Below are 24,293 nucleotides of genomic sequence, written 5' to 3'. Positions count from 1 at the left end.
ATCATGAAATTATAATGACCAAGCTATGCCACAAAGAAGAGATATGAAAAGGCATTTTCTATCTTCTTTATTTTATTGGGGGGTGGGGAATAAGTTATAGAGGGCCATAGGTATGGAACAATGCATACAACTCTCCAACTTTTTTGACATGCATCCTTTTCTCTCCCTCCCTTTCTTTTCCCTTTCTTTTCCCTTTCCCTTTCCCTTTTCCATTACTTTTCAGACTGGGTTGTTCAGATCTCAAGTAGGCTGAAAATGTTAGGATCCAATCCTACTCTCTTCCCTGTCCTGGAGCTTATCACATTAATCCTAAACTTAGTGTAGACACCTGATCCATCTAGAACACTGCTGTTCAGAACTGAGCTCAAGAGATCCTCTAGGCTCAACCTCCTAGAGAACAGGGATTAAAGGTATGTGCCGCTATGCTTAGATTTTCTTTCTTTTTATTCTTCATTATAAGGGATGCTTCTCTAGGAGCGGGGAGAAGAGATGCATTGGGAACTACAGGAAACAAGAGAGGAAAAAATATTGTATTTTTTAGAAATTAAAAAAATTATTTTAAAGTCTCCTTGGGGGCAGCTAGGTGGTGCAGTGGATAGAACACTGGCCTTGGAGTCAGGAGGACCTGAGTTCAAATCCAACCTCAGACACTTAATAATTACCTACCTGTGTGACTTTGGACAAGTCACTTAACCCCAATGCCTTGCAAAAAAAACTCACAACCCCCCCTCCCCAAAAAGTCTCCTTGGAACAATATTTTTATATCCAAGCAAAGAGCAGAAAGGGCATTCATTGCTCTGGAATTAGAAAACCTGGGTTCAAATTTCTTCTCTGATCCTTACTTAAATGTTTTACTTTTTGGGTCTGTTTCTTCATTGGCTAAATGAGAGGGTTGGATCAGAGCAGGGATTTTTCTAAAAACTTAAGAGTCTATGGATGGATTTTTAGAGGGTCTGGGAACTTGGATGGGGAAAAAAAAATTACATCTTTATTTTTCACTAACTTCTAATGGAAATCTAGCATTTCCTTTAGTGAATATATGCAACAAAACATTCCAAGAAGTGATCCATAGGTTTCACCAGACTGCCAAAGTGGTTGGAGACATAAAAAATGTTAAGAATCTCTGCACTATATGGTCTCTGATATCCCTTCCAGCTATAGAACTTATGAACAAAAACATGGCAAAGAATATATATTTTTTTGCTTTTGTTTTTATAGTCATCAGATCATAGATATAGAGCTGGAAGAGTCAGAGGTGATACCTTACCCCTTCATGTTATGGATGAGGAAACAGAGACCCAGGGAAATTAAATGTTTTGCACAGGGTTACACTGTACCCTATTCACTGTCTAGTTCAGCTGCCTCAAGAGACAGGTTGGTTCCACTGGGGCCAGCTTTCATAGACTCTTCTAAACTGCTGTTGTCCACATTCTAAACTTAGCCTGCCTTACCGGTATGATTTGTTGGTCATTTCTTTTCATTATTTCCTATGCTAAATGCCTATCAATTTTTTAAAAAATATTTTAAAATTTAATTATAACATCAAGATCTTGCATTAATCTTAGGGCAATTCACTACTATATTATATACATTCTACAACATGAGTTTTGAGACTATTTTATGGAGATATAAAGATCTTAAAAATTCAATTTTATAGTTTTTAGAACTGGATGGCTAAGTGGAGCAGAGAACAGAGTGCAACCCTGGAGTCAAGAAAACCTAAGTTCAAATCTGACCTCAGACACTTACTGTGTGTCCCTGGGGCAAGTCACTTAGCATTGTTTGCCTCAGTTCCTCACCTGTAAAATGAGCTGGAGAAGAAAATGGCAAACCACTTCAGTATTTTTGCCAAGAAACCTTCAAATGGAGTCATGAAGAATTGGACATGATTGAAACAACACTAACAACACGTTTCTAGAATTGCTACCCAAGCTGAAATTATTGGAAATAAGAAACACAATTCCTTTAAAGTAGGCTTCACTGTAAATAAAGTCTACAAACATTACATCTTACAGAGTACATGACTTTAAAGTGAAAATTTAAGGATAACTACGTTGGAGGTAGAGAGAGAAGTACATGAAAAAGAAAAGCAAACATTAAGCTTTAACCTCATTATAGTTTCCAAGTGATTGTGGTTTATCTCAGTGGCATCAAGTCACAAGCTAAAAGGTTATATAAACAAAATCTTCTCCCCAAACACATACACAACTTTCATCCTTTATAATAGGCATGGGTATTTTTATATTAGATTACCTAAGAAAAGTAAGTTCTCAATGTTATTAAAATAGATCAAGGGGAAAAAATGTGACAGCATTAGACTGTTCTCTCATGAAAAAATACTCAGATGAAATCAACTAAAAGGAAGGGTTAACTAAAGTAACTAGATGCTGATATTGAGTACTATGTAACATGCTGGGGATACTAAGCTAAAAAAAGAGGTATAGGCCGCCTTACCTTTAAGGTGCTTACCATCTAGAAGTGATATGAGACAGGTACATGAATAATAGTTAGATGCACAGTAGAGATAAATTTGTTTTCCATGTTTTTAATAGGTTCAGTTACATTCTCAACCAATGTGGATTGCAATACCTCTCCTGCCCCTCCCCTTACCCCATCCTGAACTTTAGTAGAATGGAGGGTCTTATAATTTGCTGTCACCAAAAAATTTAATTGTCTGCTATCCAAGCTCCTTAGACTATGACCCTTGGGAATTTAGCTGATCCTTGGATAAGAAAGCAGAGTCTTATTTCTTGGCCTTTCCAGTTTAGTAAAACCTTGAGAAGTTCATCAACACTATATTAAAGAATTAGAATAGGACTTCACTATTGTTTCTTGTATGGTATCAGTACTTAAACACTTGTTCAAATAAACTGAATGTGTCTATCTCTTTTCATCTCCAATTGTTCTCTTCTCCCAACTATTAGGCTCTTATTACCTAGAGCAATCGTTCTAACTGGCCTCCCTTTTTCTTTTCCTCTCCATCTTCAGTGCATTTTATACACAACAGCAGAATTAATTTTCCTAAAGTAGAACATGCCATCCCCTTTAAAAAAATTTTCAGTTTTTTCCTAATTCCATGGTGTCTAAACTCTTTAGATTGGTAAACAATAATCAATTTTGGTAATCTCAATCACATTTTTGTGATTGAGATATTTTCAAAATTCATATATATATAAAATGCCTTCAACCTGTCTCTCTTCAGCTACCACACCACTCCCCAATATATATATTTTCCAGCTAGATTTTTCTTCCAACACATCATTTGTTTTCTACTCTTTCAATCACTGACTACTTTTCCTTTCTAGGAACCCATCATGATAGAGATGTATGTAATCAAAGATTCTCTAAAATATTTCCAAGTCTCAGATGACACTTAATTAAAAATAACATTAAAACAACAAAATTCTCCCTCACAAGGAATTAAAAGGATTTGGCCTGTGGCACTTAAGACATTTTAAATAAAATCATTAAGTACCAATAAAATCATAAAACATAACATCTGTTTTTAAAAATAACTGTAGGAAAGGGATTTGTCTAAAATTATACTACTTAAGCTTAATCACAGATAAAATCTTCATTTCTATAAATAATTCTTTAGTAATTTTATCATGAAAGTAGTTAATTTGTTTCTAAAGAAATCATCAGATAATAGTTTTGCAAATTGTAAAGCATTATATAAATGGCAGTTATTATTCTATTCAAATGAATACATTAATAGGGATTAGATATTATTTTGGTGAAGGATTAAATATAATAAAAAAAAGTGTTACCAAGGGATATATAAGATAGAGGTAAAGAAATAAATGAAAAACAGTAGGGACAAAACAAATATTCTATAGACTAAAGACATTACAAATAGTAGGTTCCCCCAAATATCAGTGCTGAGATTCTCAATAAGAGTTTTGCAAATAATTTAGAAATATATGATGGCATTTCCAGGGTTACAAGTGATACTTGAACTCTTCTGAGTAGTAAAGCCAAGTCACTAGATATAAGCCAAAAGAAGTTCAAGAAAACTATGCAAATAGACAAAACAAATAAGCTTTCATGTGCTTAAGTCAAAGTAATATACTAAAGCGAAAATCCAAACTATTCTTACTGGAATATAGGAAGTGATAACTTATGAATTGAGAAAGTGACCTGAGAGCTATTTAAAAGTGTATCTTGAACACTGCTGTGACCAAAAGATTCACCTGAAAGGCAGGATTTATGAAGAAAAGTAGCAAAAAAGAAAAAGAAAAGTTGTCTTGCCCTAGAATAGCAGTTTCCAAACTTTTTAGTATCACAGCCCCTTTTCAGTCTTAAAAATTAAAGGGATTTTTGTTTGTGTGAGTTATCTCTATGAAATAAAACTAGTATGTTTTTTCTTCACTACGAATATCTCATGAAGCAGTGTGGTATTGCAGACAAAATGCTACATTTGGAATCAGGAAGACCTGGGTTCAACTGCTGCTTCATACATTTAGTAGATGGGTCTAAGGCCACTCAGCTAATTATTAAGTGGCTGAGGTCAAATTTGAACTCAGGTCCTCCTGACTCCAGGACTGGTGCTCTATCCAATTGTGCCACCTAGCCACCCCACCAAAGAGGTTTCATGACTTGTCCAGTGTTAATGGGGGTAAGTAGATAATTGAACCCATGTTTGCACCTGTCATTGTCTCCAAGTAAACAAAACAAAAATCAGATTTAGTTGTTATGATCTGTAACTATAAATTTTACCAAATGACTATTACAAAGATAAAGGATTTTTCTTCTCAGTGGCAACTCTAGAGAAATAATTCCAGAAATATTTTTGAAGTTCTCCAAATCTTTATTTTATAATAGTAATTAACAATAATATAGAGCATAATCTTCATAGTCACATTTTAATGTGACTAATGAAAAGAAAATTTAAAATTTTCCATAGGAAGTATAGAAAAAGTATCTTACATATCACTTTTCCACTGAGTTATGAAAAATTCAACAATACCCCCTCATATGAATAATTAATAAATATTTACCAAAATATACTAATATTTATTAAGAGTATCCGTTTTATCTAAAATGCTCTAAATTTCCTATTTCCTCAAGTATACCTGGTACATACTACATGTATATATTACTGATATATTGGTTCCTTAAGATTAATTTATATGCTATGCTTTAAGAATGAGTACTAAAAGTATAAATAACCTATATTCTAATGAGCTGTGCTCTATAGAAAAGTACTAAGTATTGAAAAATATACTAAGTGAATGATTTAGTAACTATTCATTCCCCCTTTCTGATGTTTGCAGGTTATGATGTTAAATAAGGTTCACAAACATGTTCTTTGGGAATTCCTTAAAGTGCCAAGTTTAAAATACCCTGCTGTACTGTCTGATGTACTGCCCTTTGGCATCTCTCCCTCCCCCAGGATAACAAAACTAAACTATTTTTATCATACTCATTTTATTTTCTTTTCTCTGCATGGAGAGTGTACCTGGATTCAGAGAACTTGGGCTGAAGACTAGGTTTTGCTAACTACTACCTTGTATATGACTTTGACCAAGTGTCTTAAACTGCTTTAATTTTCTGTAAAGTAATGTAAGCCAGTTCAGAAATGGTATTTTCAAAATTCATTATATATAAAATGCCTCCAACCTGTCTCTCAAACCACTACCTTAGGGCAACTAGGTGGCTCAGTGGACAGAGCACTGGCTTTGGAGTCAGGAGGCAGGGAGTTTGAATTCAGTCTCAGACACTTGACACTTATTAGCTGTGTGATCTTGGGGAAGTCACTTGACCCTAACTGCCTCCCATCCAAGGCCATCTCCAGTCATCTGGCCACTGGACCAGCTGGCTATGAAGGAGAAAGAGAGGCTGATGACTTAGCACATCTCCCCCTCATTCAAATCGCATCACCTCCCTGATGCCATGGACTTCTTCAAGATAAAGGACAAATATTATTATAAATGTCTACCTAACTTTTCTAGCTCCAAATCAATGATAGTATAATCCTATAAGCAAAGACTATTTCACAGCTACAAGATTTACAACACTATAAGATTTACAAATCTCTTTCCTTAAAACACACGCACACACACACATACACACACAGTATTATTCACATTTTACACAAACTCAAGAAGTTATTCGTCTATGATCACACAACTAAGGAGTAGCAGAAGCTGGGCTGGGAACCCTCATTCCCTACCTACAAATTCAGTGCTCTTTCTACTATACTAGATTGAGAAAATTCTGAAACAAACTTGATTTATCCAAGGATATATTTTAAGGAGTTCATGAACTTGAATGAGGGAGAAAAAAATCTAATTTTTATTTTCACTGACCTCTAATTGAAATTAAGCTTTTTTTTCTTTAATTATGAATGTAAGCAACATCCTGAGAATTCCATAGGCTTTACTAGATTGCCAAAAAAGGCCTATGAAACAAAGGGGATTAAGAATTTATACTCTAAAAGAACCTTCAGAATATAAGACCAAAAGGGGTATTCACACACAAATAATTTACACATTCCTAGTGAATCAGTTAACTTTTTTTTAGTTACTAATGAGCCATTTGAGTTACTCTTAGGTACTGTAAAGAATATAAATAAATAAATATATATTTATCACATCTATACACACACACATACACACACGAAACATTTGTTATATTCTTTGAGTACCTATACATACATAGTCATGAAAGTTCAGCTTTCATTTCATTAGTGAAAAAGTACAATTATAAAACATGAAGATATTTGAGAGAGATGGTATATTCCTTGCTACACTGATACAGTATTTATAGAGATTAATCTAAAATTAGCTTTACTTCTTTGATGGTTTGGTTTTTTTTTCTATGGTAGATTCTGGTTTGGGGGGAAAAAAGGACAATGTTCCTCTGTCTCTCTTTTCCCTTAATTCCTTTCAAGGAAAATAGCTATTCCAAATTTAGCCACTGACTGTAGTATCTGGTCATATAATTCTTAGATTTTGAGGTTCATAGTTCTTTTCTTTAAAAAATGATAAAAAGAAGTATTCAATGAACAACTTTAAATTTGTCTATGCTTTCCCACTATTCGTTTCCGAGAAGACAATATGATTCATAACTACAGAAATTTTATTTTAAAATTGTCTTAATTTATTTCTAATTCAATAACTAATTCCAGTGCAAAGTATTCAATAGCTCAGAAGAAAGAAACCATTACCAATTCTGGTTTACCAAGTGAAGAGAGTAATAAGACAAAGATAAAATGTAATCTAGTTTAGAAAAGCCAAAAACAAAAACTGAGAAAGGAGGAATCAAAATTTCTCATTTCCCTTCTACCTCCCACTTCTGACATTCAGATCTTTCTGAATTGGCTTATATTCACTTTTCTATCAATTTTTAAAATGAGGAGGAACATTCAATATAAAACTATATCCTGGTGTGGAGAACAGAGAAACACCCTCAACTGTTTTTTTGGGAGGGGGTTGAATTTATAGAGTAAGAGGTATATAGCTTACCAAATAGTTTTTAATAGCACTCTTTTTTCATATTTAAAGTGATTTAAAACTTTTTGTATGGTTAACAGTAATACGTTCCCATCTTAACTGTACAATGAATTTAGTAAAATATTTAAAATTCTTTATCATAAAGCTCTAAGGCAAAAAACTAGGATAATTGGCATCTGGAACAAATTCACCTGAGTTGGGGGTTGGTTTGGATCAGGCCTAAGGTTTAGTTCAAACTATTTGAGACTGAAGTATAAAGGACTGATAAAGATCCATGGGTTGAGAAGGCTGAGAAACTGTGAAACCAGGTGCTTAAAAGGGAAAAGAGATGATATGGAGGAGACTGAAGTAGGTTTTGAACTTAATAGGAAGGAAGGAAAGTGATCTAGAAGTTCAAAGATGAAAGCATAAAAAATTAATATAGATTGGATGTAGTAGTTTAGAAGAGAAGGTGAGGTTGATGGTCACAGAGAGGGTTTTTAAAAGCAGCTGAGGGGAATATGTCAACTTCTGTTCCTGGAGAACCTTTAAGGGTTGCTACAAATCTTAAAATGATATATGAATACTGAATAGTTTTCTCTTCCTGCTTTCTACATTGGTATAAAAAGCATAGGCTGGCTTCTGGTTTTTATACGAGACTATGAGGTCTCAAAAAGATTAGATGTTTTGCTTCATCAAAATCCCCAAAGCTAGTTATCTTGACTGTAAAACACCAAAAAAAAAAAATGCCATCCTAATTTGGCTCTATTACTTCAATTTTTTTTAGGGAATCAGTATGCTAACTATCATCCAGGATACTTGGCTAGGAATATCACCCATAAAGGGTATCCTACAATCCTGCTTGGTTTATTTAATTACTCAACAGAGTTTGAATGAAATGGAAGTCTAAAACCCCACTCCTGATGAGATGGCAGATGACATGTCCTGCCTCTATGCTCTACAGTACGCCCAAACTATTATTTTACATTACTTAAGTTAACTTAAGGTCCTCTGAATGTTTTGTGGCCTACTCCTGAATTTTTAGGTTATTATGTTTTTTTGCAAGGCAATAGGGTTAAGTGGCTTGCCCATGGCCAGACAGATAGGTAATTATTAAGTGTCTGAAGCTGGATTTGAACTCAGGTCCTCCTGACTCCAGGGCTGGTGCTCTATCCACTGTGCCACCTAGCAGCCCCTACTGGACTTTTGAGAACTTTCAGGGCTTTCCACCTGCCCTGCAGCAGAACTTTTATGTGTCACCTTCTCCAATGAAAATGCTACTTGAGAACAAAGAGACTGTCTAGGCTTTTTCTATTTGTGTCCCTGGGGTTTGGCAGAGTACTTTGCATATAATACATGCTCTTTCATTAATTCCTTCATTATGACATATAGGTATCTAAAATCAATTATCCCAGAAAATGATCTATCTAGCATGAAATGGATCAATGTTAGTACAGAACTGTGAGAACTTTTACCTGTATAATTCAACTAAATTCAACATTCATTAAACTACAGATGGTAGGAATATTAAAAACCAACAAAGAAACAGACCCTGTCCTCAAGGAGACTAATTCCACTGTGGAACAGAAGGGAATATAATAAGTGGACTGATAATCAATAAAAAATATTATTAAGCATTTACCTAAGCCAGGTACCACAATAAGTAAATTCAATGTAATTTGGAGAACATTAACAATTGAGGAAAGGAGAGGGGAAAATCAGGGAAGCATCATTATGAAAACAGTATCCAAACTGAACCTGAATGGAGAAAAAGATAGTGAGGTAAACAAATGAAGGAACATGCTCCAGGTAGGATGGAGGGTACAACTTGTATTCAATGAACAGTTATCTGTCTAGCTTCTTTGGAACATAGAATGCGAAAGGATATCTGTAAAGATAGATCATAGCCATATTGTGCAGGGCCTTAAATGAGCTTATAGAAGAGTTTGTAATTTATCCTTGAATCAAGAATAAAAAGCTCTGAGGGATTCTAAACAAAGGAATGACAAAGAAAGAATGCTATAGAGGAAGAAGATTCTGGCAATTGTGGGCAGGGGAATTTGGAATTAGAGATATCTTGAACTAGAGTGATAGATATATAGGCACAGAGAAAAGGATAAATATGGGAGATGCTGTATCTAATAAATGACTGATGTAGAGGTCTTGGAGAGGGAAGAATGACATGAGGTTATTTTACTAACTTGTGTTAGTGGCCTCAATCATGTTAGTGAAGTTTAGTGTTGGGGCAGGTTCAAAGGGAAAGATAATCAGTTGAAGACAAGTTGAAGGAATATCATGGTAGAGATTCCCAGTAGGTATTTGGCCTTGGGGGACTGGAGTTTGGGAGAGAGATTAGAACTAGATACAAAGCTTTGGGAGCTAATTTAATAGAAATAATTTGACATCCATGGGAGCTGATGAGCTCATCAAGAGCACAGAGGAAAAAGAAGTGAAAAGGTCCTAGGATGGAGCCTTTAGGTTTACTCATACATAGGAGATAGATGATGAACTAGTAAAGACGTTAAAATAACAGGTAAGCTAGGTAAAAGAAGAAATGAGAAAGAAGTATCACAGAAAACAAGAGATATTTATCCAGAAGAAAAGGGCAGTCAAAATCTTAAGATTAAAACCCTTCATAAAACTGTCAATGGACTACTTTCATATTTTCTGTTGTAAGGTATGGTCCCATGTCCAAAGAGAGTGTTTTCACTTTTATATGAAAGTATTTAATCACAGACTAAGAAAACTCCTTAAAAATAATACCCTAGAAATCTCTAGGTTTTAAGCAACTCTTTCCTTATTTTTCTGAGATTACTATTTTCATGGTTTGAATTAAAATAATACAGAGCTGGACTTTTAAAGTTTTACCTATTCTGACAAATTTTATTAGTTAATCTTCATTTAGAATTAAAAGAAAATATCGTTAATTGGGGAATACTTCTTTCATGTTACCTAAATATTAATCTCAGTTAAATAAGATCAATTTGCACTAATATCTATTTCAACTTTCAAAATTTTTTCAGAGCACAGCAATTTTTTTTATAAAAAACCCATAAACCAAAAATATATTGGATCATATTATAAATACCATAAAATATATAACTGAGATATATATACATGTATACACACACACACACACACACACACACACACAATTAAATATATCACATGTATATAAATAGACCAAATCATCTAAGGATGGACAAATCCTGAAAATATCAAGTTTTTCTTTTTTCATTCTCCTAGAACACCTAAAACACCTACAGGTAGTTGAAGGCTACATTCCCTTTGGGCATTAGTAAACAAAATAAATTCATAATATATTTTACAATCTGGTCATTTTAAATTCTACTTAACCCCACCTGAATATTGAGGTTTTTTTTTTTTCCTGAGAAAATCACCACCCATTTTGATTCAAGAGATATTGTATTCATTTGGTTTTAGTCTTCTTTGGATACACCCTAGAATCTGAAAAATCTTGTCCGGCATTTTAGTCATACAGTCTATTAGTCACCTAGAAATCTCTCCCCCACCCTATCTCATCACAGGTCCTTGAAGGAGATTTAGTCTAAAGAGTTACAGCTTTTCTATTAATATAGTACGTGAATGGCCTATATAGGATGCCATGAATTTCAAAAGTAATTTTTATAAAGTCTACTGTCTATTTCTCATTTGCCCTCAACAAACAAAAAACATTAAAATGTACATTTAAAAAAAAATCTTTAAAATGCAAAAAAAAACCCCAACTAAACAACCAATAAACAACTTTATGCCTAATGTCCCTTTTAAAATTTATATTTTTTGAAGGTAGTGAACACAAAACCACTGAACCACATAAAGGGGTGAAGTGAACTAATGCAGTTTTCTTAAGTACCCTAAAAAACTTGTTGCTGCTTCAAATTTAAAGGCAAATCATTTAAGATTTGCTGAGTGTAATACACTGTTTTCACTTCACAGACCAAAAACAGATTTAAAATTTAAAAAATTAGCAAATATTTTAGAAACAATAACATTTTCATATTTCACAGCATACATATTTATCTTTAGAGATTTGGTCCGGGAGGGAGGAGGTACTTGGAAGACCCAGACCAACCCTTTGTGAATTAAGTTATTTGAAAATAAAAAGACTATTTTTTCAGTTACGATTCCTCTTTAATTCTGTGGTATTATATGTTTGAAGAAACCTTTGCAGAATTAAACAATATAAATGTTACTCCTTTAACTCTGCTTACTGATAACTTAGCTCTGCCCTGCCCCCCACCTCACTGAGCTGGTGACTTCACATCCTTTGACATCAGCACAGCCTTGAAAGGGGGATGGGAGACAGCAGAGAGCAGTAAAACCAGCTTTTAACTATGCATGCAATGTCTCTCTGAATTCTTAAAATCTATAAGTAGTACTTAAAATATCAAACTAACATTGCACACTCGATTTTATATGGTTAAATCTGCAGCAAAATCAAAAGGATTCTGCCACAAAGGACTTCCTGCTTTTCTTATCTGAAGCACAATAGCCATTTATTAACTGACCACAGAAGGTTACAATTCACTAAAATATACACAATAACTTACCTCTAATATGTAAAAGGGCCACGGGCTGGAAAGGCCCATTGGAATTAGCTGCATCCACCACCATCCTGCTGCTAGGTTTATTACATGTCAACATCTAGGCTTCAGCAGGAAAGGCAATGTACTCCTTAAGGCAAGAAACCAGCCTCCATTTTAGTTTAAAAAAAAAAGACAAACTGAAGCTCTCTGCAGCTGGAGGGAACTGGCTAGTTAGTGATGTCAGCAGGCATGGAGAAATCTGATTGGCTAAAAACGGCAACTTAAAATGACACTAAAAATTGCAAATGGAAAGAGCTTTCGGTTTGTCAGTGTGTATTAGGACCTTGTACATATTTTGACTTCCTGCTATAAGTCAGAAACTTTTAAGTTACGATCCAATTATTTAAAAGTCCTTTTAGCGATTGAACATAATTATAGCTCCACAATAAAAACAACTAGGGATCAGAAGAAAGTAGGCTGAGAAAACTGCTAAAAACTTTAGAGTTTTAGTATGTATTATTCCTAGCTTATTTTACTGACAGGTTCTTGGCCACAATTTATTTCTAATGAGTCTCAGGTGAACAACCTACTTAATATTTATGTAGCCTAGACTTAAATTGCTATTGAAACTTGTCCACCCCTCACTACCACCAAGTGGTAAAGTTAATTTTATTTTAACCGCTAGTTTTCTAAAGATCCAAGATTTTCAAAGTGATCTGCCAAAGCTAAGTAGAGAGTGATAAGGTTCCTTTGATGAAGCATCATAATCGATTATTAAGGAATTTTGTTAATATTTAAAACTGATACAATTAGTCCATTGATAGGAATTTTACCAAAAGATTATTTTAAAAAAGTATTCATATAAAATATTTAGAGCTGTGTATTCTTATAGTAAAACATCTAGCAATTAAATGTCTGATGAATGGGAAATGACAATAAATAGCATATTAATGTAATAAAAATGACACTAAAAAGTATGAGAAGATTCAGAAATATTTATACAAAGCAATACAGAACAGGATCACACTGACAATTATAAAAATAATAAATAAAAGGGCAAATTCTGAAACAAATATATTATTTGTCAAAATGTATAATTTTTTTCCAAAGTGCAAAATTTTAGTTTTTATTTAGAGGCTTGGGATGTTGTTTAATTATTAGCATTTGTAAATGTAAGAAAAAAATTAACATGTCTTGCCTACTTGAGTAGATAAAAATACTAGCACAACAAAACATTAATTTTCTGTTTTTGCAAAATTTAAAATGTCAAAAAAGAGACATTTGCTTTTTTAGCTGTTTTGGGCAAAAGTTAAAATGATCTGCTATTTTAAAATGCTAATAGGAATGGGGCAGCTGGGTAACACAATGGATAGAGCCCTGAACCAGGAGTACCTGAGTTCAAATCTGGCCTCAGACACTTAATAATTACCTAGCTATGTGGCCTTGGGCAAGCCACTTAACCCCCACTGCCTTGCAAAAATAAAAACAAAAACAAAAAAAGGCTAACAGGCATTAAAATAACATTCAATTTCGTAGTCCCAAGGGAAAAAGTCAAAATTTTTGATAGGAACAATAAAAAAATAAAGGAATTAGATAAAGCTATATCAAGGCTGAAAATGCTACCCTATCAACATATGTGCTTTTTCCCACAATGCAAAATGTACCATCTCCTAGTAGGTAAAAAATGACAGAAAAGATTTAAAAAAATGACAGAAAAGTCAAAACAATACAAAATCTGGACAAACTTGAAAAATGTTCACACTCAAACCAACTTTCCCTTATGAATAATTTAACATAATTTTAAACTAGGGAAATAAATACAACACAAAACAAGTCATACCAGTGAGCAATACTAGCATTAAAATATGTCATTGAGAACTGACAGAGATTAAGGAGTAAATTTTCATTTCATTCTTTTTTTTTAAAAAAAAAAGACCAGAAATGGGATTTCAATAGTGGATCTTTCCTTAAGCTGGCTAAAAATTTCTCATAATTTGAGGAACTTATTTAAATTTATCATTTTAACTTGCTTTTTTGAAATGCCTTTTATTTACTATCCTTTTAATTTACAAGTCCAAGAGAAGTAAGTATATAAAATGTAGTTAAAGATATATTTTTTAACATACTCCTTTGACATTTCCTAAGAGGGCTAAATTTTAAGGGGGGGGGAAGAAAAACAAAACCCTTGTAATAAAAATGCATAATTAATGAAAACAAATTCCCACACTGGCCATGTATAAAAATATCTATGTCTCATTCTGTACTGTGTTACTGTCAGTAGGTAAGTAGCAGCTATGTTTCATAACTGGTATTCTGGAAAACCAAGTGATAAATAATTGCTTTCTGAAGTCTTAAGTTCTTCAAAGTTGCTTAATTTTTGTTTTTTTATTGTTTTATATTTCTGCTCACTTCAAAAAAGTTTTCCTCCAGGTTCCTCTGAAATTGTTTCATCATTTCTTAAAGCACAACAGTGCTTAAATTTCCCAATTAATGTTTCCTCCCATTTCTAGTTCTCTGAAACAAAACTAAAAAAAAATGCTGCTACAAATATTTTTGCACAGATCCAAGTCCTGCTTTTTGGACTTCTTTGGGTTTAGTACTGGGCATTACCGGATAAAAGGGGGAAGGCAGTGTGGCCTTGGGCAAGCCACTTAACCCCACTGCCTTGCAAAAAACTTAAAAAAAAAGGGGGGGGGGAAGGTTTAGTAATTTTGTAGGATTAATTCCAAATTGCCTTTTCAAATGGCTGCATCAATTCTTAGCTTCAACAACACATCAATGTGCCTGTTTTTTTAAGTCCTTCCAACATTTGCCAATTTTCCCTTTTTTACCCAATTTTGCCTATATGATGTGTGAGAAGTAGAAGCAGACTGTTTACTAGTTGTCCCAATCATTTTTGTCAAAAAAAATCCTTTAACCCAGTAGTGTCTTCGCTAAGTACTAGGTTATGTTCGCTTTCTTTTATATATTGCATGCCTCATCTGTTCCACTGATCAAGCTCTTAACTAATACTAAATAGTTTTGATGATTACTGCTTCGTCATAGACTATAATAAGGCATATGGTATTGTTGGATTCCTTTCCTTCTCATTCATTTTTCACTATTCCCTTGAGATTCTTGACTCCAAATGAACTGTGCTATTTTTTTTTCAGTAATCTCTTGATTGATATGGCAATGAAAATATAAATTATCATTACTTTTATTAATATGGTTCAGTCTAGCTATGATTAATACTTATCCAATTATTTAGATCTGTTTTTCATTTCCATAGTATATTTTCCATAGATGTATTTATATAGTTCCTATACCTATCTTGGTAGGAAGATTCCTAAATATTTTGTATATTCTAGAATTATTTTAAAAGTGATTTTTAATTCTTCCTGCTGGGCTTTGTAGGCAATGCACAGAAATGCTGATGATTTATACAGATTTTATATCCTGAAACTTTTCTGCAATTATTGGTTTATTAATTTTAGTTACCTCTCTCTGGGGGGGGTTCTCTAGGTAAACCATCATATTCACTACAAAACCAAGTGTTATTTCCATATTTATATATTATGTGCTTTTTAAGTACGTAATAGATTTTTAGAATGGTTTTCTATTCTTATATCTGAGAAAAATAGTTTAATTCAATGCTGAAGAACAGAAACAAGAACATATACAAGTCATGTGATAGTCATAAAGGCCTCTGAACACAGGAGTTCTTTCTCTGGATGAACATAGTGTCTTTCTTCATATGTCCTTTATAGTTAATTTGGGTATTTCTAATAGATAAAATAATTTATTTGCTCAAAACTGTTCTTAAAACAATACTACTATTATTATAAACAAAGTTCTTTTAGTTATGCTTATTTCAGTTTTCATTATTTTGTATAAGTCTCCATATTTTTCTAAAATCATTGGGCTCATCATTTCCTATAGCACATATATTACAATCATATAACACAACTTGTTCAGCCATTCCCCAACTGATGTGGATATTCCTGCCATTTCCAGTTCTTTGTAATCACAAAGAAATCTACTATAAACACTTTAGAACATATAGGTTCTTTCCTTTTTTCCTAATCAATACAGACCAAGTACTGATGTTGTTGAGTCAATGGGTATAGGTAGTTAAGAACTCTTTGGGCAGAATTCCAGATTGCTCTCCAATAAAGGTGAATCATTTCACAATTCCACCAACAATGGATTAGTGTCCAAATTTTTCCACATTCTTTCTAACATTCCCCTTCTATCACTTTAGGCAATATGGTATAAAATGATACCTCAAGGTTGTTTTAATCTGCTCAATGATAATGATTTAATGGGATTATAAATTGTTTTGACTTCTTCAATGAAAAAATTACCTGTTCATACCCTTTGATTGCTTATCAATTGGGGAATAACTTTTAGTCATATAGATTTGACAAAATTCTTAATACATTGTGCTATATAAAGTGATAAAGTGAATCTGAGATAAAGTATTTGTGTCTAATGATAGTCATCTCTAGTGCAGGAAGGGAGGGAAGAAAAAAGGAAAAAAAGAAATTGACATAATTTTATTGTTAATGTGAAAGGAAAAGCAAATCGTACATGGCAGGGGCTGGAACCAAGATGGCGAGAGAATTCAGGAACTTTCTTAAGTTCCCCCAGAAACAAGTTTGCCTAGTAGATTTGCTGTTTCTTGTACAATCATATATTTTTTGTTTTATTCCATAAATCAAAAATAAAATGCAAACAGGGAAGAGATCTTTAAAATGATGAAAATATAGATTTAAAAAATATGAACTGGCAATGTTTTGGAATCAACAATGAAATGAGAAAATACTAGTGGCTTTTCCAATAAAGTAAGGATGCTCTCTCCTCATATTATGTGACATTATAAAAATATTATAGAAATAAGATAAAAACAAAATCAGAAGTCTAACTATCAGTAAAGGGTAAAAATGAATCCTGTGTTGTACTAAAAAAAAAAAGATCCCTAGAAAAAACACGAAGAAACTAAGACAACAGATATTCATGGAAGCATGATTATAAATATAGAAGCATGATATAAACACAAAGATCACCATCATTTTGGCTTGGCACATAATAAGCACTTAGATATTTTATATACAGAATAACAATGAAAGCTGGGAAGGAAAAAATAACTACAGAATTCATAAAATTTCTGGAGTGAACTCATGTGAGATGCATATAAAAACTCTTTACAGAAATTCCAATATAATAAAAAATGACACTATTAACAAAATTTTCAGCATTTGTGCTATGCCAAACAGATTGAGGGTTACACTGAAGAACTAGATAAAATATAAGTCTATGAGGAATAAGGAAAATCTCAATCTATATTCTGAAGCAGCAGTTATCAATGTCATTTAGAACCAGCTTAAAAACAAAGAAGTAGATTAGTTGAATAAATAAGAAACACAGGACTTCCTTTTTGTAAGACCTACAGGGAAAACTGAAAAGGAATTTAACAAAAATTAGGTTGACCTCACAAATTCAACCAACCAAAAATTTATCAAATACCTATTATGTGTGTCTGGTAGGAGACCGTCAGGCATGAAGTTGGAAACACTCCATGAAAGTTCAAATCTGGCAGTAGACACTTGTTAGTATGTAACCCTGGGTAAGTGATGTAACCCTATTTGCCTTAGTTTCTTTATCTGGAGGAGATGGAAAAACACTCCAGTGTCTTTCCAAGAAAACCCCAAATTAGGGAACATAAAGAATCACTCACAATGAGAAAATGACTCAACAACAAGAAATGTGTGTCTGGCACTAGGGATATAAAGACAAAAATGAAAATTTCTGCTTCAAGGTATTTCATTTTATCTTACATCATATACCAAAAAGAAGCTCAAAATGGACATTTGGCCTGAACATAAAAAGTCACACCATAAAAAAAATTAGAAGAGACTGAGATCATGTACATTTCACAACTATGGCTAGGATAAGAATTCTTAACCAAAACAGATTAAAGAGATCAGAAAAGCTAAAACAGATCATTTCAACTGCAAAAAATAAAAAAAAAACTTTTGTATGACAAAATTATTGAAGTTTTGATGAGAAGAGAAGTTGTCACCTGGGGGATATAATCTTCCTATCAATCAAACATCTTTGTTAAGATCTGACATACAAGATACATGGGGAATTAGCACATATATAAAATAATAGGAGCCATTCCCTAATAGATGTATGGTCAGAGGATAGGAACAAATAGTTCTAAAAAGGATTATAAACTACTGAAAAGAATCTTAATGTTCTTACAACTGTGAAGTTTTATCTCATGCCCAGAAAACTGACAAAAAAGACAAAAGATGGGAGAGAAAAATGTTGGAAGGATACAAAAAGACAGGCACATTAATACAGAAAGTTCATGCAACTGTGAACTGGTCAAACCATTCTGGAAAACTACTTGAAATTCAATGAAAAAAGTGACTAAAATGTCCCTTGAATCAAGAGATTCTACTGCTTTAGTATATATTCTTTGTTTTTGCTTTTGCTTTTTGTGCAAGGCAATGGGATTAAGTGACTTGCCCAAGGTCACACAGCTAGGTAATTATTAAGTATCTGAAATGGGATTTGAACTCAGGTCCCCCTGACTCCACTGCACCACCTAGTTGCCCCTTTAGTATATATTCTTTTTTTAACAGAATTTTAAATTTATTTATTTATTTTCATTTTGTGCAAATAATGTTTCTATACATTAATAAAATATTCTTATTTAAGAGTAAACAAAATACCCCCTCCCCCCAAAAAAATACAGACTCACTTCAGTGATAGAGAAAAAAATTAAAATTAAAATAAAAAATAATAGTAATAATTGTAGGTATGGCCAGGTGGCGCAGTGGATGGAGCACCAGCCCTGGAGCCAGGAGCACTGGAGTCCAAATCTGGCCTCACACACCCAATAATCACCCAGCTGTGTGACCCCAGCAAGCCACCCCAACTCCATTGCCCTGCAAAAACCAAAAAAAAAAAAAAAAAAGACAAAAAAAGACCCAAAATAAAATAAAATAGTAATAATAGTGGTGGTGGTGGTTGGGTGGTAGACAGAGCACTGGCCCTTGAGGCAGGAGCACCCAGGTCCAAATCTGCCCTCAGACACCCAATGATCACACAGTTATGCAGCCCCAGGCAGGCCACCCAGCCCCATTTGCCCTGCAACTCCCCCCGCAAATAATAATAATAAAAAAATGTGCTTCAGTCTGTGTTCCAACACCACCAGCTCTGTTGCAGGTGGATCACATTCTTTATGGTAAGTCCATGGCAAAAGTTACTTCCATATTTTTCCACCGTTGCCATTGCTGATCCCAAGTCCCTCTTTTTGAACTGTTTTATCCATTTGACCTAAGCTGGGTTTTAGCATACTATTTTCTTCAGCATTTTTATGGATCTCCTTGACTAAGCTGCTGACTTCATTTTCATGTTTTTCCTGTATCTCTCTCATTTCTTTTCCCAAGTTTTCTTCTATCTCCCTCACTTGATTTTCAAAGTCTTTTTGAGCACTGTCATAGCCTGAGCCCAATTTCTGTTTTTTCTTGGACTCTTCAGATGCAGGAGCCCAGACTTCCTCATCTTCAGATTGAGTATTTTGATCCTTCTTGGGATCACAGGCAAAGTATTTCTCAATGGTGTTCCTCTTTTTTCTGTTTACTCATTTCTCCAGATTGTGCCTGGTTTTGGGGCACTTCCTGAGCTTTTGGGACACCCCCCACAAGGATCTCAGTGTGTGAGGCTCTGTCCTCCCTCCTGGTCTGTGAGTGACCATAAATGTCCCCCCCTCTGCCACGGGGCTGAGGTAGAGGGGCCCCTGCTGTTCTATTGGGGGGGGGGGGGGCTAGACTGTGATCAGGATCTGAATGTGGTCAGAAGCCCAGAGTTCTATTCCAGGGACAGAGGACAGAGCTCGGCAGTCTCTCTCCGCTCCCTCCTTAGGCTTTGCACTCATGCCTGGGGGTTCCTGCTTAGCAGCTTCTGCTTCCTTTTCCTGGATTTGGGCTGCTGGGGCCACACTGCTTGCTGTGTGCCCTGAGGAGATCCCCCCCATCCCTGTTTCCCCAAGCTGTGCCCAGTGCTCCTGCTCCCCAAGGGTGTAGGTCAAGAAACTGCCCCAGCTACTGTGAGCCATGGCTCCCAGTGCCCTAGGGCTGCCTCCTGGAGGCTGAAGTTCCTTCACTCTGGCAGGCCGCCCCTCCAACTCCATGGAGCAGAGCCTTTCTGCTATTTTCCAGGTTACCTTGAGTTGGAGAACTGCCTCACTGGATCCCTCTGTGGGTTCTGTCTCTGGAAAATTTAGAGTCCTTAGTTTATAAGTTTAAAGAGAGAGCACCTAAGAGAAATCCTCTCTTGTAGCCATCTTGGCTCCACCTTTAGTATATATTCTTTTTGTTGTTGTTGTTGTTGTTGTTGTTGTTTTGGTTTTTGAAGGCAAATGGGGTTAAGTGGCTTGCCCAAGGTCACACAGCTAGATAATTATTAAGTGTTTGAGACCACATTTGAACCCAGGTACTCCTGACTCCAGGGCCAGTGCTTTATCTACTGGGTCACCTAGCCACCCCTTTCAGTATATATTCTTTTTTTCGTTTTTTTTTTGTTTAGTTTGATTTTATTTTTTTAATTTTCATTTTGTACAAATGTGTTTTTTTTACATTAATAAAATATTCTTGTTTAAGAGTAACAAAATACCCCCCCCCCCCATGAATATAGACTTGCTTGGGCAATAAAGTAAATGGGAGAGAAAATAAATTAAAATTTAACAGTAATAATTGTAGGTATGGCCAGGTGGCGCAATGGACAAAGCACCAGCCCTGGAGCCACGAGCACCAGAGCCCACATCCAGCCCCGTAGACCCAACAATCACCCAGCCGTGTGACATGCAAGCCAGCCGATCCCCACTGCCCTACAAAAACCAAAAAGAAGAAAAAAAAAAGACCCAAACTCGAATAAAATAGTAATCATAGTAGGGTGGCTGGGTGGCAGACAGAGCATTGGCCCTTGACCCAGGAGAACCTGGGTCCAAATCCGGCCTCAGACACCCAAAGATCACCCTGCTATGTGGCCCCAGGCAGGCCACCCAGCCCCATTTGCCATGCACCCTCCCCCCAAATAATAATAATAATAATAATAATAATAATAATAATAATAATAATAATAATAATAATAAATGTGCTTCAGTCTTTGTTCCAACACCAACAACTCTGTCATGGGTGGATCGCATTCTTTATGGTAAGTCCATCACAAAAGTTGCTTCCATATTTTTCCAACGTTGCCATTGCTGATCGCAACTCTCTCCTTTGGTATTTCTCCACTACCATGTACTGTATTTTCTCTCTCCTTTTACTCTGACTCTGCTGTAGGGTCACTGAGTGGCACAGCAGACAGATCCCTGGTCCTGGGGTCAAGAAGCCCTGAGCCCCCATACCACCCCTTAGGCCGAGAATCCACCTGGCCCTATGGTCCTGGACAGGCCTTCCAATCCCAGCCCCTTGCAAGAAGTAAAAAAGAAAATGCGTTATATCTGACCACTCCCCCCCCCCCCCATGGTCCATCCTCTCCTCCTTTATTCACATCCCCCCCTTCCCCCGTCCCCCCCTCCTTCTTACTCCAGATGCCTATACCCTATTGAGTATATATGCTGTTTCCTCTCCTAGCCACCTCTGATGAGAGCAAAGGTTCCCTCATTCTCCCCTGCCTTCCCCCTTCCATATCATTGCAATAGCTCATTGTAATAAAGAAAAAAACTTATTATATGAAATATCTTGGCCTATTTCCCCTCTCCTTTTTCTTTCTCCCATTACATTTCCCTTTTTTCCTACTGACTCCATTTTTACACCATATTTTTTCTTCGAATTCAGCTTTCTCCTGTGCTTCAACTACAAAGCTCCCTCTACCTGCTCTATTAACTGAGAAGGTTCATATGAGTAGTATCAGTGTCATTTCTCTATACAGGAATACATGCAGTTCATCATCATTAAGTCCCTCATATTTTCCCCTTCTCCTCCAATCTCCATGCTTCACCAGAGTCCCGTATTTGAAGATCAAACCTTCTGTTCACCTCTGGCCATTCCAAAAGGAACATTTGAAATTCCCCTGGTTCATTGAAAGTTCATCTTTTTCCCTGGAAGAGGGCATTCAGCCTTGCTGGGTAGTTCATTCTTGGCTGCATTCTAAGCTCTTTTGCCTTCCGGTATATTATATTCCAAGGACTACGAGCTTCCAATGTAGTAGCTGCTAAGTCCTGTGTGATCCTGACTGCAGCTCCATGATATTTGAACTGTGTCCTTCTGGCTGCTTGTAATATTTTCTCTTTGACTTGGGAGTTCTAGAACTTGGCTATAATATTCCTAGGGGTTGGTTTTTTGGGATCTCTTTCTCAGGGGGATGGGTAGATTCTCTCCATTTCTATTTTGCCCCCTGCTTCTCAAATATTAGGGCAATTTTCCTGTAGTAATTCTTTGAAAATGATGTCAAGGATCTTTTCCTGATCATGACTTTCTGAGCCCAATTTCTGTTTTTTCTTGGAGTCTTTAGATGTAGGAGCTTGTCCTTCCTCATCTTCAGACTGAGTATTTTGATCCTTCTTGGGCTCATTTGCAAAATATTTCTCAATAGTCTTACTCTTGTTTCTCTGCTTGCTCATTTTCCCAGCCTGGGCCTGGTTTTGGGGTGCTTCCTGAGCTTTTGGGACACTCCCACAAGGGTCTCAGTGTGTGAGGCTCTGTTCTCCCTCCTGGTCTGTGAATGACCATAAGCTCCCCCCCTCTGCCATGGGGCTGAGGTGGAGGGGGCCCTGCTGTTCTATGGGGGGCCTAGACTGGGATCAGGATCTGAATGTGGTCAGAGCCCCAGAGTCCTGTTCCAGAGGCAGAGGAGAGAGCTCTGCAGTCTCTCTCTCTTCACTCCTCATCCTAGGTTCAATGAGCTCATGCCCTGGGGGCTCCTGCTTACAGGCTCTGCCTGCTTCTGTTCCTGGATCTGGGCTGCAGAAAGACCAAGCTGCTTGCTGTGTGCCCTGAGGGCTGGGCTCCAAGTGCTCGCTCTGGCAGAGGTCCCCCGCTGTTCCCCCACTTTGTGCCTGGTGCTCCCCAAGGTGCAGCTCAGGAGACTCCCCTGGTGCTGTGAGCCATGGCTCCCAGCGCCTTGGAGCTGCCTCCGGGAGGCTGAAGTTCTTTCGCTCTGGCAGGCCACCCCTCTGGCAGCCGCCCCTTCGACCCCCGGGGAGCAGAGCCTTTCTGCTCTTTTCCAGGTTATCTTGAGTAGGAGAACTGCCTCACTGGGTCCCTTTGTGGGTTCTGTCTTTCGAAAGTTTAGTTAGAGTCCTTAGTTTCAAGCTTTATCAGAGAGCTCCTAAGACTTCATCCCTTCTTGTTGCCATCTTGGCTCCGTCCCCCAGTATATATTCTTAAGGAAGTCACACAAACTAAAAATATTTCTTGAACATTTTTTTGTAGTAGCAAAAAATTGAACACAAATCAATTGCCCAACAATTGGGGGAATGGCTAAATAAATTATGGCCCTGAATATAACACAATATGCTAAGAATGTTAAGAATGAATATTATGAATACTGAGAAACATAGAAAGAGTAACAAGAACTGATTCAAAGTGAAGAAAAAACAACATACTCACTTTTTAAAACGTAAAAGGAAACAACAAAAAAAACCCACTGAAATGGAATTCTGTGAGACTAATAATGATAGAGTATGGCCTTATATAGGAAATGTGAGAAGGCAAGTCTTTTTGTTCGTTTTCGAATGAAAAACTGTAAGCAGTAATACTACAGGTAATACTATAGGCAGTCAGACTTTGATAATGTGATGGGGTCAGACTTTGATAATGTGATGGTTAGTTTTGCTGAACTATCTTTTCCCCTTTTCTATCTTTTTTTGTGAGAGAGAAGAAAGAATATATTGGGAAATGTAGATATATAAAAACAGTAGAATTTTACTTAAAAAATAAACTATAGGGGTGGCTAGGTGGCACAATGGATGGAGTACCGGCCTTGGAGTCAGGAGTTCCTGAGTTCAAATCTGGCCTCAGACACTTAATAACCTGGCTGTGTGGCCTTGGGCAAGCCACTTAACCCTATTTGCCTTGCAAAAATAAATCTTAAAAACCCCCAAAAACTATAAATTTGAAGAATTCAAAAAATATACACAGATTTTACATAAATTGATACTGAATGAAGTAAACAGAACCAGGAAAACAACTGATAGTAACACTTTCTGTTATTATATAGCAAAGAAACTACCTCTTTACTTGGGAATTGATAGTTATGAATGTGACTGAGGGATTGGGATGATTAATGAAGTATTCAAAGCAAGAAG

The 24,293-nt window shown here is 35.8% G+C and overlaps 1 protein-coding gene across 17 annotated transcripts in view; it reads right to left on the bottom strand.

Moving 5' to 3' along the window:
- PPP2R5C (protein phosphatase 2 regulatory subunit B'gamma) overlaps positions 1–24,293 on the bottom strand; it is a 252,300-nt gene that overhangs the window by 130,686 nt on the left and 97,321 nt on the right. For 2 of the 17 annotated variants that reach the window (XM_074213106.1, XM_074213105.1), the window contains exon 1: positions 12,008–12,787. The exons of 8 other annotated variants lie outside the window; for them this stretch is intronic. In XM_074213106.1, coding sequence (XP_074069207.1) covers positions 12,008–12,101 — 94 coding nt within the window. In that variant the 5' untranslated portion in view covers positions 12,102–12,787. Of the gene's footprint in view, positions 1–12,007; positions 12,801–24,293 lie in introns of those variants that run through there. 7 more of the 17 variants (XM_074213109.1, XM_074213098.1, XM_074213100.1 and 4 more) reach the window with 6 other exon arrangements.

This window comes from Macrotis lagotis, chromosome 1, assembly GCF_037893015.1.
Source record: "Macrotis lagotis isolate mMagLag1 chromosome 1, bilby.v1.9.chrom.fasta, whole genome shotgun sequence".
Lineage (NCBI taxonomy): Eukaryota > Metazoa > Chordata > Mammalia > Peramelemorphia > Peramelidae > Macrotis > Macrotis lagotis.
Note: the sequence above shows the minus strand (reverse complement) of the source record. Positions and strands in the feature narration are given on the sequence as shown.